At 35.0% G+C, this 19,497-nt stretch overlaps 3 protein-coding genes across 3 annotated transcripts; 1 reads left to right on the top strand and 2 right to left on the bottom strand.

Annotated features, from left to right (window-relative positions):
• Positions 1-2,434: 2,434 nt before the first annotated feature.
• On the bottom strand, positions 2,435-5,546 carry LOC117600008 (chymotrypsin-1-like). Its single transcript, XM_034314919.2, has 5 exons — positions 4,619-5,546; positions 4,378-4,528; positions 3,854-4,106; positions 3,435-3,572; positions 2,435-2,705 (listed from the first exon to the last, which is right to left on the bottom strand). The coding sequence occupies exons 1-5, from the start codon at positions 4,668-4,670 to the stop codon at positions 2,511-2,513; spliced, it is 789 nt and encodes a 262-aa protein (XP_034170810.2). The 5' UTR covers positions 4,671-5,546; the 3' UTR covers positions 2,435-2,510.
• A 1,476-nt stretch (positions 5,547-7,022) lies between these two features.
• Positions 7,023-8,893, top strand: LOC117600007 (chymotrypsin-1-like). Its single transcript, XM_034314918.2, has 5 exons — positions 7,023-7,168; positions 7,409-7,559; positions 7,795-8,047; positions 8,208-8,345; positions 8,584-8,893. The coding sequence occupies exons 1-5, from the start codon at positions 7,117-7,119 to the stop codon at positions 8,776-8,778; spliced, it is 789 nt and encodes a 262-aa protein (XP_034170809.1). The 5' UTR covers positions 7,023-7,116; the 3' UTR covers positions 8,779-8,893.
• Positions 8,894-10,291: 1,398 nt separating this feature from the next.
• On the bottom strand, positions 10,292-12,265 carry LOC117600009 (chymotrypsin-1-like). Its single transcript, XM_034314920.2, has 5 exons — positions 12,123-12,265; positions 11,761-11,911; positions 11,433-11,682; positions 11,119-11,256; positions 10,292-10,638 (listed from the first exon to the last, which is right to left on the bottom strand). The coding sequence occupies exons 1-5, from the start codon at positions 12,172-12,174 to the stop codon at positions 10,450-10,452; spliced, it is 780 nt and encodes a 259-aa protein (XP_034170811.1). The 5' UTR covers positions 12,175-12,265; the 3' UTR covers positions 10,292-10,449.
• Between the last annotated feature and the right edge of the window lie 7,232 nt (positions 12,266-19,497).

Genomic DNA, 19,497 nt, shown 5'->3' with positions numbered 1-19,497 from the left:
GAATGTTCAGACAACACAATGTTGCATCCATCGACGAGGAAGTTACAAAAGTTCATTTTTAAACAGTGACGATAATAGAAACTAACATTTAAGCATTCCTGAAATTCAGTGTCTAATTTGGTGATTGTTATTGTGCAAAAGACAGAAACTCACCAAATTTAATCTCCATTCAGTATATTTTTATGGTATTTTAAATGAGATTAGTATTGAATGTGAATTTTCATAACTATTTTAATTAGATTTTTCTGTTATATCGTCCAGATATCATTGACGTTATTAAATGTAAGCTTCCTATGCGATTTGAAATTTCTCTAACAATGTTTAATTAATAACCAAAGTGATTATGTGGTGTAAGTTACTGTAATCATTCGAGTTTTCGAATGGACTGATGACAATTACAAATTCTATTTCTATACGACTATATAGAGATAGATATCATTTGATGACTATAGTGAATATAAGTGTGTGTCCTACAAATATGTTCATTCAAAGTCTGTGTTGAAAGTCTTCAATGGAAAATAAATAAATTGAACGTAAGAAGTGAATCAATGTTTAATTGTTACTTTTGCAACAGATATTTAATAAGAATAAGTGTATTCTTCTCATTTACGTTTAAGTGTTATCAACAATTTATAGATAAGTATTTGAAAAACTAATAGTAAGCACACCAGTGCAGCCACTAAGTGCCATCGCTTTGCGCTTAACTAACAAGGGGAACTACCCAAGTGTTGTACTCACTTATTAATGAAACTTTTTCAGCTTGTAGAGCTTGTCGAGCTGAACACGCCTATATCCCGTTTTGTGGGCAGACGGCTAATTGTTTAAAAGATATTAATAATTAAAGTTAGTTACTACTTACATTGAGAAGTATGATAGACTCACACATACAGCTCGCAATCTAGAAATCAACGGTTCAAATCCTTGGTTCCCAACATTCTTTTTTTCTTAATGATAATTTGTCTCTTTTTGAATAACTCTTACATAAAAATTATCATTGTAAAAAAAAAAAAAGAAAAAAAACAGTAACCCGGGATTTGAACTGAGGACCTTTACATTACGAGTCATGTGTTTAACCACGGAGCAGATCTACCACTTGCAACTTCAAGTTCCTCGGATCAAATCCTTGCTCCCAAAAAATTTTTTTTTTTATGATAATTTTTATGTAATACTTATTCAAAAAGAGACAAATTATCATTAAAAAAAAAAAAATGTTGGGAATCAAGGATTTGAACCGTGGATCTCTAGATTGCGAGTTGTATGTGTGAGTCTGTCATACTCCTCAATGTAAGTAGTAACTAACTTTAATTATTAATATCTTTTAAACAATTAGTCGTCTGCCCACAAAACGGGGTATAGGCGTGTTCAGCTCGACGAGCTCTACAAGCTGGCAAAGTTTCATTAATAAGTGAGTGTAACACTTGGGTAGTTCTCCTTGTAAGTTATAATTAATTATTTTGACAACCCACTCGCTTTAGCGACTAACTATTTATTTGAGAAAATTTTGTTCTTTCTCGAATACCAAAGTGCCTCCTATGAGGCATAATGCCTGTTGGCTCGAGGCAGTGACTGAAGTGTAAGACTATTACAGGGAAGTTTCGCCCATTAAATTAGTGTTCTTTATATATTAATTAATGAAAGTGTGGCTATTGCGCAAAAATTACGCGTATTGCATCGCAATTGTTGACGCCGATAAAGTACGCGACAATTATACCGACAAGTGAAATATAAGACCTAAAAACGAACAAATTGTGAACCAGGGAATTCAGGTAGTGATAGATATGACCAGATCTAACGAAATATAAGACTTAGATAAACAATCAAATCGCGAATTAGTGAGTACAGGATAGCGATGGATTTGACCGGAAATAGGGAAATATAAGACCTAAAAACCAAACAAATCGCGAAATAGTAATTGCAAGATAGTGATGAATATGACATATAACAGTGAAAGATTAGACCTAGAAAGAGTATAAAACGTTAGAAAGAAGGAAATATAAGAATATACCTAAACTTATTTCTTCTTACCTGTGAGCTGGGTATACTTGAAAACCTAGAAGAAAATATCGTAGTATACTTACCTGAGTTTGCATATCGTCATAATGGCATCCGGTGTGTCAGGGACCCTGGAGCTAAAATGTGCAACCAACAGACTTTCTATAGAAAAACTGAAACCTCTGTAACTTTTGACTCCGACCACTTAGCCGCACAAACGCAGTGGTTTTGAGCTAGACTAAGCGAGACCTTCCTAGTACATATCAAGTTGAAAAGTGATACGGACGGATGTCTTTGCTTTTTATATATATAAGATAAGATAAGATGTTTTCCAGTTGTAAAGTTATTTTGGGACACTGGGATATTTGGGAAGGTACATATTCGATTTAATGAAACAATTGATGTTTGTGAGCAACAGACTTGTTACTCTTAATAACAGTTTTATTATAAGAATTATTATAAGAATATTTGCATTGTCAAACTTTATAGCCAGTTAACAAAGTGTCATAATTATTGATTTAAGCAATGTAAATTGCGTCTGCTGGTGGTTCATCAACTTCTCCTTTGCGCATGTTAAATTGTTGTTGCTTAATCCAGAAGTCGAAAGAGGACACCCTGGTGTACACGTCAGGGTATCCACCAGCGCAAGGTCTTCCAAAGGATGCGATACCAATTTGTACACCGTTAGAAACCAGAGGACTACCGTTGTCACCCTATTAGAATATTAGAATAATATATATTGGAATATTCTAATACATATTAGAATATTGGGATATTAGAATATTGAAATAGTAGAATATTGGCATATTAGAATATTAAAATTTACAATTTTTAAATATTTGAACGATGAAATTTAAAAATCTTAAATTGATAAAAGAGTCAGGCCATCGTTATGTCATTCTCTTTCTCTCTAATTATAGCAATATTGCTACGACAAATGTACGACGAGCCAGAAATGTACATCGCTCGATATATTAATCTTTTATATTCTGTAAACACTTTTTATCGCTCCTTTTTTAATGAGATAATTAATAACCGGTGTCACGCATTCTTGACTATCTAACTTTTTATTTAATTATTCTTTATCTTAATTTTATCTATTATATCAATTGCGATCTGTCGATAGATAATTTTGCAGTGTAGATTATAAAATGTTTCAAATATATTTTTATAATAAAAAATTATTGCCGTCTGGGTTTTACTACCATCTGTTATTAAAACGCGGAGCTACTGATTACTTTAACTTTGTATTCTCTGATGGTGTTATCGTGAACTGCAAAATTGATACAAAAGGCGTTCGCTAAATGCCCGCGCGTTTAATGCACGCCGAAGCGAATGCGTACTGTACTTGCAACAAAGTAGTACTAAAGAAGATTATGACAAAAGATGATCACAGCAGTAGTTGAATATTATTCCGCGCAAAATAGAATAATTTTACTTACAACGCATGCTCCTTTACCGTAATTACTGGAAGTACAGATATGAGAATTTATCACATTTGAGAATTTCTGTTTACATCTCCACTGATTTTCCACAGTCAGATTTACATACTGCAAGACTCTTGGATTACTTCCGCCTAGCTGTATAAACAAATTCAAATTAAATTTTACTTTAACTCCTTCTCCTATGATTTTTTTATAGTTGCGTCAGTCAGAGTTAACTATTCGTTGCTTGAATTTTGAAAAAAATAGAGAAAATTCAAATATAGTGCATTCATGGTATTCAACGATTCTTGAAATAGAATTAAACTAAAAATTCAACCATACTAAAAGTGTTAGCTAAAGACTAAGTTTCGTTACGAGTATAACTCAATATTACACGGCAAAGGGTTAATTTAAAGTAATTAGAAAGCTATACTTACTGAAAGCTTTCCCCACCCGGTTAAAAAACAAGACGCTCCTTCGTAAGAGTAATTGCCATTAGCTAATGGGATCGGTTTGATCAGATTATTGAAAAGAATGTTTCTATTGACTCGAATCAAAGCTATGTCGTTCGTATTAGTCGCCACGGTGTAGTTACGATGAACTACAACTCTGTCAATTTCGTACGATACTCCAGTCCCATTAAAAAGAACTGTTCCAGCATTAATGGAAATATTCCTTATATCACCCAATCTATCGAAAAAACGAAATTTCTTGAGATAGAGGTATTAATCGATAACTCCTTTACTGTTAATCAGTGGTGGCTCCGCGAGGGCTGTAGAGTTTGTACCCTTCGGTATAAAAGGAAAGCTTCCGTTTTAAACGATAATATTTCAAAAATAATTACTGTTAGGTTTTTTAATAATGAAGTAATTTTTTCAATTCAAAATTGCTACAGCCCCATCACTATAAATTCTTACTAGCCGCCACTATTGCTAACGTTTTTGTTGCACGTAAAACGTACCCTTGAGCACACTGTGCTGCCGTAAGGATATATCGAGAATTGATAATGGATCCACCACACAAATGGACTCCTCTCCTCCTGATTGACACTTGGTAAGGAAACATTCCCACTGGGGCATCTTTGCCACCGACAATTTTAGTTTCGGGGAAGCCTGCGGGAGGCACACAAATTTATTATTAAACTTCGAATCTAAAGATTCGAAACTTTGAAAGTTTCATTTGAAATGGAAAGAGTACAATACCATATGTGACGGCAATAAGGCAAAGCAGAAGAGGAACACTTAAAGCTCCCATGTTGAAGAAAACACAGTAATCAACTGTTGAAAATTCTTGGGCTGATCGCTTTATATACTTAGGTGTCGTAAATGTGAAAATTACGTAATTAGATAAATAAAGTACTTGATTTTTCCAAGAAAATGCTGATAATTCATTTCACGACCATTGATTTTTAATCAAGAATATAATGTTTCAAGTATTCATTTCCATGAAACGTCTTCTATCGATTGCTTTACTATGATACTAAATTAATTATTACGTCAAAAGGATATTTCTTTTACGATATTAATTCTCTTAATTATTTATTATAACATTATGTTATAAAGTGTACACAATTTCTCTTTAAGGATTTTTGATTATGCGAATTGCAATTAAAAAAAGAATTAAAGTTTGATTATATTGTGAAACCGCCACTGTGCTCGATCGATATTTTATAATGGTCGAAACAAGTCTCGAGACTGTGGTTCATTAATTACAACATCGATGTTTTATGTTATGACACAATCTTTGATAACTTATTTCTAATCAGACGCACTCGAATAGATTATCGTCCCGGAACATTAACTAGACTACAAAATTAGGTATCATTCACATATGACACCTGTCACTCTACACAAACCGAGGCAAAATTAAGACAAAATTGTCCTACCTAATCATAAACTTACAACCTGCCTATGTAATATTCTGAAGGGATATAAACGAATATATGTAATGGAACTGTTGATTATGCTGTTCTTACCAAAATATTTCCTGTAACAAACTAAAAAGGATTATTATAATCCTTATATTATATCCTTATTATAATCCTAGATATATTAATAATAACTATTAGTAATTAATTAGAATAAATCAAAACGTTACCAATTCTTCAAATTAATACCAACTACTACCAAATGTCTGCAACAAATAAAAGAAATTCGAATTCGAATTCAATCGAATTCAATAATTGATGCAAAATAATATAATACGTAGACTACTCGTACCTCTGTACTATGTACAGTATACAGAACGACTCTCTCGATACGTCTGATTACCTCGACGTACGCGAAAGAAATGCCAGGATCTCGTTTACGATTTCTCATCAATTAGAAATATTTTCAAAACGCTAATGTTGGTAAATAAATCTTTACATCTTATACTTTTAAATCTTTATTAATAAATCTTCGACATAGACATTAATATCTCAGAGATAACATTGATAAACGTTTTGACATTTAAGGAACTTTTACTAAAAGATATGCAAATCTAATGTTCGATCAGACTAAAATGTAATATCAAGTCTGTCGATCACATACGTTATCTGTTTTTTGTTCAAATATTACTCTTTATCTTTTAAATCAATCTTAACCCTAATCTAATCATTCTTATACATGCTACACTTCACGATAGGAAATTTCGGATCTGTTTTTGGATGAAACAATGACAGCATTAATTGCAATGGTTAGTTATAATTACCTAATGATATAAAATAAACAGAATTTGATGAATAATGTTCAATCATTATAAAGGCATGTAGACGAAATCACGTAGATTTCAACCACCTTTTGTACTCGGTATCTCTTCTTTGTCATTAATGCACAAAGCAATTGTTGCATTAATTGCAATTTTTATTTCGCAAAGATATAGTACGTATTAACAATAAACGTAAAAGACAAGTGATATCTGAATCAGCAAAGACAGGAGACTTGCCTTTGTGTTAGGTGAAAAGATAAGTATAATATCATATGTGAAGGATGTAAAAATTATGTGAACTTTGGAGGTAATTTTTAAATTCTAATCGAAATTTACAGATGATAATGTGATCGAGTACGTCTGATCAAAAAAAAAGGTTGTTCAAGATTGTGTTATGATATGAAAATCGATGTTATAATTGATGAAACATCAAAATTTTTCTATACGATACATTCAAATTTTATTTTTAATTGTAATTAACACAGTTGAGGATGATTAAAGGAAAACTATATATGTATATTTTCATTTTGTTATAAGCTTTGCTGATAACAATTAGTATTACAAATAAAAAAATTTCAGAATTTATGTAATTAGTATAAGAAATTTTATTTAGATTAGCTTATTGCTGTATGAATCATTAGATTTATTCATTTTCGATTTGTACTCAAGATTCTTTGTATCTGCGGTATATTAGATTTATCGGTAACATGATAGAGAAAACAAATATTATAAGCTTAAATGTATTAATTAAATATCCATTTTAGGCGCAAATCGAGTGTCTATTAATATCCTAATATAATGAAACAACTGATAGGGAATCTTTCATAAAAGCCGATACTCAAGAGATATTCTTGATTAAAAACTTAATGAATTGCTATACCTTATCAGTTGAGATTTTCACACATCGAAATTGAATATACTTTTTATCCTTATCAACCTGATTTGCGCTTTCGATACGTATATAAAGAGATCAGCACAGTTCTCATTAGTGAGTTACCGATCATTTGGAAACATGCAAGCTCTAAGCGTTCCTCTTCTACTCTGCCTCCTTGCCATCGCATATGGTACGTACTGACAGTCTTAAGAAGAAATATCTTGAAATTTTTCACTTTGAAAATGAACATTTGTAGCCTTAAGTTTAATTGCAATTACCGTTTGCTATCAATTGATATGCTAATACTATTCATTTCTGTGACGGTCAAAACTCTGTTTAAACCTTCAGAATTCCTAATTTTTAATTTTGAAGTTTAATAAATTTGCGTGCCTTTATGGTAAAAGTAATAATTCTGATTTTGTCAATGCAGGGTTCCCCGAACCCCAAATTGTCGGTGGCAAAGATGCACCAACCGGCATGTTTCCTTACCAAGTATCTCTCAGGAAAGGTGGAAATCATTTCTGCGGTGGATCCATCATCAATTCTCGATGGATCCTCACTGCAGCTCACTGTGTCCGAAAGTATGTTTCACAAAGCCAATTACTTAGTTACATCAGTGATCTTTTATCAATATCTTATTAATTTTTATCTACACAATTTTTTCTTACTTCATAACAATGAACAATTATTCCATCATTTATATAGTATTTTATCTGTCATTTCTCTATTCTATTGGAATCTTTCGTAACAAGAAGAATGATATGAAGATATTTAATGATCAGTGCCTGTGTATCATGAAACTACTTTTCTTGACAGCGAAAATAATCCAAAAGCCATCACTGTCCATACTGCAACGAATCTTTTGAGTTCTGCCGGAGACTCTTACACATCGGAGAAAATCATCGCTCATCGTAAATTTAACATGCTAACCGTCGCCAACGACGTAGCTTTGATTCGCGTTGACAGAAACATTGTCTTCAACGATTTGGTCAAAACAATTCCATTGGCTAAAGGAAGCAACACCTACGAAGGATCACCCTGCATTCTGTCCGGATGGGGAACGCTTCAAGTAAGCGTCACATTCTAATTTATTTCAATGACTTGTTGATTGTCACAATGGATCATTAATGTATCAGAAGACAATATTATTGCTTTTTTAAATACGTACGACACTTCTGTGGGAGTTTGAAAAATGATCTATAATAATTTTTTTCAATTTGTTCGTACAGGCGAATGGAAATCTTCCAAACAAATTACAATACATAGATCTGCTTGTTGAAAGCCAGGCAAGGTGCAAGAAGGTACACATACAAGTGAAAGATTCTCATATTTGCACTTTCACCAAATACGGCGAAGGAGCGTGCAATGTAAGTAAAATTATTCTATTTCCAAATCTTAGAAAAATACAAAATTTCCTTATATGAAAGCCAAATTTATCCCTCTATCAATCTAAAATCCTCGGATTTTAACATTTTAAAATTATAAAAATTGTAAAATTTGAATACTTTAATATTCTAATGTTCTAATGTCTAAAAATTTTTTAATTCTCAGATTTGCAGATTCTAAGGTTCTATGATTCTAATAATTATATTTTTGCATTTTTAGGGTGACTCTGGTGGTCCTCTGGTTTCCAACGGTGTACAAATTGGTATCGTATCTTTTGGAAGACCTTGCGGTATTGGATACCCCGACGTATACACAAGAGTGTCTTCTTTCATTTCCTGGATTAACGAACAACAAACCTACGTTCAGAATGGAGAAGTTGGTGAAGCACCAGCGGACGCAATTTACATTGCTTAAACCAACGATTACGATACCTTCCTAAGTGACAACTTTGTTGCTGATAAGGATTAAATGCGATATTAATCCAAATGTATTTTCTCTTTTCAAATTAAATATAAATTGTGCTATGTTACATTTGTTAATTTATTGTAACTGGGCTTTTAACGAGTCAACTCGTCAGATAACATTTGACAGAAATACATTCCAATTGTTTGGTAAGTTAACTCTCCAGTTAAAGGGTTAAAATATCTGAGTGTGATTGTTAATATATTAAGTGTATATTATAAAATGTAAAAGAAATGCATTATGAAAAGGAAGTGAAGGTAGTCTTTGCTCCAAATAGAAATTATTGCGAAGGAACATGTTCGAAAATGAACAAAGTTTCGTAGCACCGAGTTCGATATTGTTTTCTAAAGATTATTTTCCGGAAAATTTTTATAAAACGAATATCAATTACCACGTCACACCACGTGGAGGTGGCTATGGTAGTGGCCTGCCCTGATACCACGAATTAAGAAACCAATTTAAGCGATAGAATGCCAAAACAGAAAAAATTAACTAACATTGCAATTTCAGCAACCAATTAAACAATAAAATCCTGAAATAAACAACATAATTATCATTGCATTATCAGTAACGATTTGAACAATAAAATCCTGAAATAGACAACATAATTAATATTGCAATATCAGTAACAATTTAAACAATAAAATTCTGAAACAGAAAAGCAAATAAAACACAGAAAAGCAATTTGCACGATTACCATTGTATAAAATGATATAGTGATATTCGTGAGTTACTATGCTCGCTGAAATTATAAAAATTTCAACCAAACCCCGTGTCGTTTCGGACCATTCGTCCTACGACATGATAAAGTATGCGCATGCGACTCACCTATCGTTGACTTATACCACTGCGCTCGCAACGTCTCCCAGTGTTTGACTTATGATTGATTCCTGATTGACCCATAAGTGATCAACAGCTTGTCACAGAAATGACACCCTCAGTTTGGTCAAAGCACCCTTCTGTAACGCAATAATCACGATTCTTGAACGATATACATTTTTTCTTAATATTTGTATTATAATTAACGTGTTCAAATTTATTCATGCAAACAATTATAATTTTGCAAATATCCCAATGCACATGCAAAATAACACGAGAATGTCTACACCATTAAACACAGTAAGAAATCCGTATAAATATTCCAAAATGCATGGGAAACACCATAGGAAACACATGGGTGACCACATGCATGAACATCTTGGTTGGGAACCCGTACCGGTATGTGATTGAGAGTTCGATCCGTACTTCTCGAAGGTCGCGAACATACTGACTAAATTTGACCCCCCTCTAGGACAAACCGTTGACTTTTGACAACAAGGTTCCAGTGCTGTCACCAAGACGTTCCGCTTAACCGCCACCATAATGACCTACCTTCACTCGAATCTATTATTTTATTACAATTTATTTAATTTGTATTATTCTTTTATTTTACAAGAGGTTTTACAAGAAAAAAGAGGTTCCTCAATTCGGTTAGTGTATATATTCTTTATTTTTAGTATTACATTTTAATTTTGAATATAAATAAACAACAGCCAATTCGTCTTCATTAATTATTATCGTTATGTAAGAATCCTTTATTGTCAAATTTTAATGCCGATTGTGAAAAGTTCATCAATCGTAGGTTTAAGCAATGTAGATGGTTTCCGCAGGTTGTTCTCCGCCGTATTGAAGGTAGGTCTGTTGTTGCCTGATCCAGGATCCGAAAGAGGATACTCTTGTGTAGACATCTGGTTTTCCAACACCGCAAGGTATTCCAAAGGATACAACACCGACTTGCACACCGTTGACAACGAGGGGACCGCCAGAGTCACCCTGAAACAAGAAGAAATATAATCGTTAAGTTACATATGCAAATTGCAATATTATTTCTCTTTTTGTACAAAGAAATTCTAAATTTTTAATTAATTCCTAATTTCTCTTTCTAGGAATGTGTCTCAAAATTAAGTTTCTATTCAAATAAAAAGAAATACAAACATTATAGTAAAATTATATAATTATAGCAGGATTAGGAATCAATTTCTTTTCTTTGTTATTTTAAATTATTGATACAGATCGGAATTGAATGGTGGCGTCCTCTACTACCGGTTAAGTACCTTCAATTTCTGTGCCTTCCGATGGCACATTTGGAAACTGCAAGATTCATAGCTGCCAGTAGATGGCGAAAAAATGCAGTTTTCAGATTCAATTAATTTGGCGGTATTTAATGTAGATAGAGTTTAAATTTCCAAAGTGAACTCGAGCGGAATGATGCTGAATTTTGTTGTATTTGAAAAATGAGACACTTCTACTTACGTTGCAAGCTCCTTCGCCGTATTTGGTGAAAGTACAGATGTGAGAATCTACCACATTTCTGTGGACCTGTTTACATTGTGCCAGATTATGAATGCGCAAATTGATGTATTGCAGGTTGTTCGGTAGAGAGCCCCCAGCCTGTATAAAGAAATTGACATTAAACCTTCCAGTTACCATTTTATTTCAATACTAATTCAACGTGAATGATTTTTAGAATTATTCTTTTCCTCAGCTCATATTTAAATTCTCAGTGATGATTGTCAATAACTTCCAGTCAACGTTTTACATTAAAGTAATCAGAATGTGACACTTACTCGGAGTAATCCCCATCCGGACAAAACACTGTTGGATCCATCGTAAGAGCCGCTTGAGGCCAATTTAACAGCTTTGACCAAGTTGTTGAAGGCGATGTTTCTGTCGACGCGAATCAGAGCTACGTCATTGACGAGAGAATTTGCGTTGTACCCGGAATGAGCGACGATTCTTTCCACTCCGTAGGTTGTTCCAGCAGAATTCAATTGGTTCGTTCCAGCGTGGATAGAAACGATCTTTGGGTTATTCAATCTATGGAACAAAAGCATTTTGTTAACACAGAGATATTAATCATCAACTCTTTCGTTGTTAACTTGCGCTGTTATGTACCCTTGGACGCAATGTGCGGCAGTAAGGATGTGTCGGTTGCTGATGATAGATCCACCACAGAAGTGTCTTCCATTTTGTCTAAGGGAAACTTGGTATGGGAACATTCCGGGGGACGCATCTCGGCCACCGACGATTTGGGTTTCAGGGAACCCTGCGTTGGAAGAGAATTTATTAAATTTCAAAATTACGAATCGGAAATTTCAAAAAAATATTTTTTTAAATATAGATTTAATGATAGAAAATAGAATAAAAGAAATAGAAGGTCTTAATTAACAACTCTCATCATCAGACCTTAATTTGATTTAAAAGTAAAGTCAAATTTTCTTTTTCAAAACTTTCTTTTTTTAATTATTAGTACTTACCAAATGCGACAGCAGCGAGACAGACCAGAAGAGGGATGCTCAGAGCTTGCATGATGACGAGAAAGGGTTAACTAGATGATGAAAGCAGTACGAATCTCTTTATATACTTACAGAAGCCGCAAATCTCATCGATAAGGATTAACAAGATATTTAATTTTTATATGTGAAGATTTCAATTGATAACGCACGCCAATCCATAGATTTTCAATTACTAATATAATCTTTTAAGTATCGCCTCTTATGAAACGTTTCCCGTCATTATTTAATTAAGATAAGTATTAACAACTACTCGAATGGTATTTAATTAACACGTCAAAGCTTACGATATTTATTTTCTTTTATAAGGTTTGTTTCTTTCTATGACGTCTGCGATAAACGTATAGTAGATACTACCATTTAATATATTAGAATTATCAAAATCAAAAGTAATGAAAATAATTAATTCTTCATACTTTTTATAAAAATCAATTAATCCCTGAAATTTTTCATAATATAAATTTTCAACGTCACCTATTTCCTTAGTTATTTATTCAAATAATAAAATATTGTGGAGTAAAGTAAAGTTAAAGATAAAATTACCATTTAATTTACTACAAATTGTTCCTCCTTATATAACTTATGTAAATTTAAAAATTTTAACTAATAATATCTTCACCTCGACTTGTTACAATTTTCTAAGAATTCTGTTTCGTACAACACGCTTAACAAAAACTTTGTAATGGGCGGAACAAGCCATCAGACGATGTTTGTAAATCATTAGTACGAGGGTAAGGGTGTAGTCTGGGAGGAATAAGGGTTGGAAGTCTACCAGTTTCTTACAGGTAGCATAGTCACCGAGTACGTTGATATTTTGAAAAGATTCAGTTTCGGGAATTACAACAACGTCAATGTTTCGTATCATGACACAATCTTTTACATCTATTTTCTAATCGTACACTCTCGTCATTGTCTGGAATTTAAGAACTGATTTGAAAATAATACACGAAATCGGTTCGTCGAAATTAAATGGTTGTATACATATTTCTGCGCAGTAGATTTATTGATAATCAAGTTACAATTGAATGAGATCCGGTCTCGACGCCGAGATTATGCTTTATCGAATGAGCAAAAGTTGAAAAACATGTAATTTTGATAGACGTGTAGCGTTAACAATCAGTCTGGGGTAGTGCTAATAAGAACAATGGTGGCGAGCAATTTCGTTCATTGTGTATTCTGCAAATGAATATACCCAGGCGTTCCTACTAATTCTCCTGGCATTCATGGGGGATTTTGCGTCCCTAAGGATCAGAATAGAAGGCGATTGCGAATAACAAGAACCCTTCGTCGGCCGCGAGTCTTGATCCTGTTAACAGGATCATCCGAGCACTGCTGATAGAAGCAAAGACCGTGAGATAAAACCGAACTCCCTTGGACCTATTTCCGCTTGTTGTTTCGAGGTCATTGGATCGATTCTGAGAATGGTATATTTTTCTTCCTCCAAGGATTTGCTCGTAGATTTTCCTTCTTTACGAGCAAGATATAATACTCGCTCAATAATTCCTCGCTTTTGGGGTGTTAGGGGTGGGTCTTTACGTTTATAACTGGAAATTATATGACACAGAACTAGAAAGCTGCTAAAAATGGTATCTTTTTCTTTGTTTTATCAGTAATTAATGAATGACATTATCTTGGTACCTTCTACGTTGGAAACTTCCTTAATTTAAATCACATTTTAGGGCGTGAATGTATTAGTAGTAATTTGTTTATTTCATCATGAAACGAAATGCCTGGGTCAGGAATGTACACCTGTTTGTCAATTGATAAATATCAGGTTTAATCGCTCTTTTCAATCTACCAGATAATAAAAATGTCTGATATTCACCTAGAGAGTTGGCTGCTTTATTTCAAAATAAATAATTATACCAAATAAAATATCAAACATGTTTATATGAAGATAACGATGTCTGCAAATAAATTCGAAATTCAGTTGTTAAATATTTGAATAATATAAAATAATAAATAATATATTTCTCTGTATAATGTAATACAATTTTGTTATTCAAATATTTCATCAGATGATTGAGTAATATGTATGTACATTTGAAATCAAAGGTACCTTTGATTTTTGACAAATTCAAAATCCTGCTATTAATTAAACAAATTATGCAAAAAAATCAAGGTAATTGAGATTTTTAATTGAAAGATACTTTCTTTAAATTACTTATAATTTCTTGCAACCGAAAAAAATTTTCTTGCTATTACAAAGTTAAGAATAATTTTCAAATGTATATGATAGCGAGCAGTAATGGCGTATGTCCCAGAATATTCGTCGTATGGTTTGCAAATCAGATTTACCGACGTTAGGCCGATTCGTAATGCTCGGTCACCGTATTTACATATGCATATCATTTGTCGTATCACAGGGGAGAAAGCTCTGTGCTGGTAATATCCCACAGGACTCTCCATATATCCAAATCGCATTACCGCGCTGCCCATTTCGTGCTAAGGTACGTCGTGAACGATTTGATATGCGTACGCTATAACCGAGTTAACAATCCGAAATGACAGATGGTGAACCGAACAATTCCCTCGCTCTCCATCGCGTTTCCGGTTCCCATCGAACGACAATTACGAAGAATTTTCACTACTCTCTGCTTTTTTAACTTATTCTGTTCGCGATTTTCAGCAGAAAAATTGTCTTTACATATAATTCTTATTATTCTACAAAATTTATTCGAATAAAAGGGAACTATTATCAAATCCAGATCTCTGTTTCCATCGATTCATGTCCATTTTTCTCACGGTGGTTTCACCTCTGACTACCCCTCGCAGCGTAATTGTTACAACTTTCGAAAATATCTGCGTTTCTAGAAAGGAAATTACCTTGGAGGTAGTGTCCATGGTGCATGCTCGGTTTATCGGTCACATTTGTAAAAAAATAAAAGAAAAACGTGTAAAAGAGAGCCGCGAGCGTCACGCAGAGGAACCATTTCGAAGATTGCCAGTTGAAGAGCAGGTGAATCGCTCTCCACCCCCGACTCGCGTTGAAATTCCCCGAAAGAAAGGAACGCGTTCGAGTTTCTTCGACTTGTTCGCTGTCCACCGACTATTCTGCCTTATACTTACAAGCAACATTTTTACAGCGCGTCGGGTCAGGCGAGGCTCGCTGCCGGTAATCACCCTCGAAAAATTGCCGAACGTCTTCGGTTGAAGCGGTGGCGTTCGGAGATCGATGGGAATCTGCGAGTTGTGGGTGCGACGACCCGAAACTCGTGGAACGTGGTTGGACACAGGGCAGAAAGAGTGCTTTCGAGTGGGCGATGGTTATTTTTATGCCTCGTAATTATACATTCTTCTGGCCGCTGCCTCTTCTGGACTTTTAGGGTTACATTTAAACCGAACTAAATCGGCAGACCCGGGCGTTTTCGTTCGCGTTTCTCCCACGACCCTACGGGACTTCGTCGCGTTTTGTTCCGCCGAGAGAAGCAGATATTGGTATCGTATTGTTCCCTCGACGACCAGCGGTCGTTTTTTCGCGTAGGAGTTTAAAGGTACGTACCTTTCCACCGCGTTTTTGCGCAATTAAGAGTTGCCGGGTATGTAACGAGAGCGATTGTGCGATACGGGGTGAGAAAGATTGAACGAGGGCGGAGATCAGCAGGGAGGGAAATTTTTTGAATAATTATTGCATAAAATACCATGTACAAGGTACTTTTAATTTCCCAAGGTGATAAGAAAGTAAATGTCTTCTTTTTTTTATTATCTCAATAGATAGGTCATCTGTTACATTATTATTTGAAATCAAATCTTGGGATCTTCTTAATCAAGGTTTGTTCCTAAAAATATAAATCTGGGCTTTATTTAAACACTGTATTCTGTCCCTCACACTTTCGTCAGGTTATATAGATTAAATTATTATTCACGAATTTATAGAACCAAAATGTTACATAAGGTGTGGATGATGAAATTACGACAAATGTTGCATTTTGAAAATTCATTTGCTATCAGTCTCTCAAGCAAAATATAAATTGTGATTTCAAGAGTTGATAAATTCCAATTTATAAAATATTCTTAATAAAATACAAAGTAGTGATAATTATCGAATCAGTGTCTCGAGATATAATGTACAATCGAGAAAAAGTTAGGTAGAACCAGAATCGTGAATCTTCAGATATCGTCTTTTGTATCAGTTGTCCGTGATAACGCGATGGTGGTTATCGCGGCTATGATTTTGAGATTGCAATGATGCAACTTCATCGATGAAGGATCCGTAGAGTGTAGCCGAGTAGACTTACTACACAGAATACGGTAATAATTACTAGCGTAGATGGTACCCTGTGTTTACGGAGGACCTATTATTAGTGCAAACACGTATTAACCGTCCGGTTGTTCTCCGTTTATAGCTGGTAAGTGATTTCAACCACGAGCACCCGTAGAAAGTGCCGGCAAATTGAGCACTTGAACGCGAAGAAGACGTCAACGCGCGAACAGCCTCTCGCGTTACAAGAATTCAAGGATCACTTTCGAGTATATTAGTCTGCTTACGGGCCATTCGACTAACAACAATTCATTTTTCTCCGTTTATTGCCTTCGTGCTGCCGGTAGACCGTGAATCACAAATTGTCGAGAAAATATATTGGCTGTTGGATTGATGTCACGAATCATTTAAGGCGATAAACTGTACTATGATCATTTCAACTCATGAATTCCAAAACAAAGAACGAATTTCATTTTTAAATATTACATGAGTTATTAGTGTAGGATAATATGGAACATATATGAAAAAATATATATCAAAGTAAAATTTTTGTTAAATTATGTTAAAAAAAAATAAAAGAAGATAAAATTAATGACGATTCTGATAAATAAACGCCTTCCTAAATTTCATGCAGACAATTTTAAAAATTAACAAATTTATAATACAACGGTATAAAATTTATCTTCAAATCACACTTATGTTCTACGTTCCATTAATTTCTTCAACAGCACCGTATTCTCAAATCTTCTCCCCGACCTTCGAACCGAAATCCTCGACGAAATTCTTCACGGGACCTCCAGGATCTCCATCAAATTCGCAGCACACGCAAGTGTTGATCCTTCGAATCCATTATTTTTCTACCACGTCAATAATGAACATCAAGGGCTTGAATATCGATAAGACAAAAGGATATTTGTAGGTATTCTATACAACAGAATGACATTACGTAACCTGTGACAGGAATGTCTTCGATCGAGACGAGGGGCGCAGTTCGCACACGTCGTTCCGACGAGACCGTCCGACAATCGTGATTAATGGACCGGGCCTGGTGGATCGTCGGTACGCGCGGACGAATCGAGGACCGCTTAGCGTGAAATTTACCTGATGAATTGTTCTCACAATTATCATGATCTACGGGTTCGTGGATCCGAGAAACACGAAAGTCTCGGCCGGTCTGCTAATCTTTCTTCGGCGAACCCTTCACTTTGGCCCCCAGCATCCCCTCCTCCCTTTTCGAAGGCAGGGGCAGCCTTCTCACCCACACTCGTGCCCCATAACGATACTTTTCTGCGACGCAGAAAGTGGCTAGCTCAGCTTCGAAGCTGAAATCTCGGAAACTTTTACGTCGATCGAGAAACTATAATTATCTTTCTGGGCTATGCGGTATGCAACGAGTACACCAGACAAAACTCACCCGATCCGGCCACGGATCCTTCGTTTTTTCTCCCACGATCAAGCGTGTCTGTCGTCCACTTCGGTCACGGAAGGTACCACTCTGCAACCGAATGATTGTTGCTCTTTTTCTGGATGGATGGCCTATGAACACGATACGCTTGAAAGTTCCATTGGGAAAGAGTAATTTTATCGAAAAGCAGCGATAGGGTTTTGAGTTACGGTGAGCAATGGGCGAATTTTAAATAAAATTTTAACCATCCATGGTAAGAAATATGATATTTCATCGTAAGCTTTTATTGGGAACTAACAAAGTTGAGTGTAATGATTTCTAAGCAAGTTAAGGTGTAAGGGGTCATTTTGGAGGAATGCACCATCGTGGGGCTTAGACGGTCTCGCGGTTCCTCTGAAAACGCTTTGCGAGATTGCAGAAGAATTTTGGACGTCCACGAGACGTGATTTATGGAGGACTTTCGGTCAAGGTGGAAATAACTTTAACCACTGTTGCCGTGATCACGGTCACGGTGATTTTGTCTAATCAGCGACGTGTTATTACCACGGATTAACAAAAATAGAGTAAATTAGTCGGCACGGAAATAACAATAGTTATGAAAACGAATCGTTTGAATAGAAGATTCATTTTAACAAATTCTAGCCGTGCTTCTTTTTACATGACACCTGTTATTCTGAATGGACGAAGAAAAGTCTGATAAGAATCAAGATAATATAAGATTCTGGAAAGATAGGATTGGAGAGTATGAAATTAATTAATTACAATGATTGATTCGATATCGATGATACGCGCTATATTTACTTTTTTAATACACTTCAGATTGCAACTCAATTTCCTGAATTTTTCCAGATTTACGTTTTTTTCTGAATCGTGATTAATTGAATCAGATTATTTGAGACAATTGCACTCAAATATAATTGCTGTGATTAATGTGTATACAGGATATATGTACTTCGTTTCTTAATTTATAAAATAATAATTTTCTGTGAATCTCACTACAATGTTGTAAACTCCATTACACTTTATTTTTTACTTAATTAAAAATCATGAGTGATGGACTATTCCACGCGTACCTTCGATCGTTAATGAGAAAACGTAACTTACGTCACGTTTTAATCTTTCCACGTCGATCGACAGTTGTATCGATCACAGAACGAGATCGAGCAATCACGGAATTCGATAACGAGCGATCCTCGGGCCTCCTCGAGAGAGCAAGGATTGATTATTTCCCGGCCTGGAAGAGACGAGGCTACTTCATTTAAAGTAGAGTGTCACGCGGATAGCCGAAATTAGGGTTATAATCCCCCTTGTGCCATCTGATACGCATCGTCCCCCTCGTTCCAGTCACTATTTACCGATAGTATTTTAACCCTCGATTTGTCGTCAACAGCTTTCGGTGTCCATTGGGAATCTCGCCGCTTAGTTTTTGCCCGACAGCCACGGGAACGACATGTGCTGATTATCTGTTGGTAGACGTTCACCTCCTCGGGCGTACCAACGCCTGCAAGCATCGCTTCGAGTATCGATAATTCGTTTCTTACGCCGATCGTAATTGGCACGTACGGACGTCGATTGACGGAACGTAACGCTTAATAGCTGGTATTTTCGGTCGTTTTAACGCGCGACGATGCCACCCATTTTTCGCGACACCCAGAAACACAGGATCTTGTCAATGATAAACGATATTCAATAAATAGTTACGATTATGCTCGCTGGCGACAAGCTGTAAATCA

The sequence above is a fragment of the Osmia lignaria genome, chromosome 15, assembly GCF_051020975.1.
Source record: "Osmia lignaria lignaria isolate PbOS001 chromosome 15, iyOsmLign1, whole genome shotgun sequence".
In the NCBI taxonomy this organism is placed as follows: Eukaryota; Metazoa; Arthropoda; class Insecta; order Hymenoptera; family Megachilidae; genus Osmia; species Osmia lignaria.
This window is presented reverse-complemented; position numbering and strand designations above follow the sequence as displayed.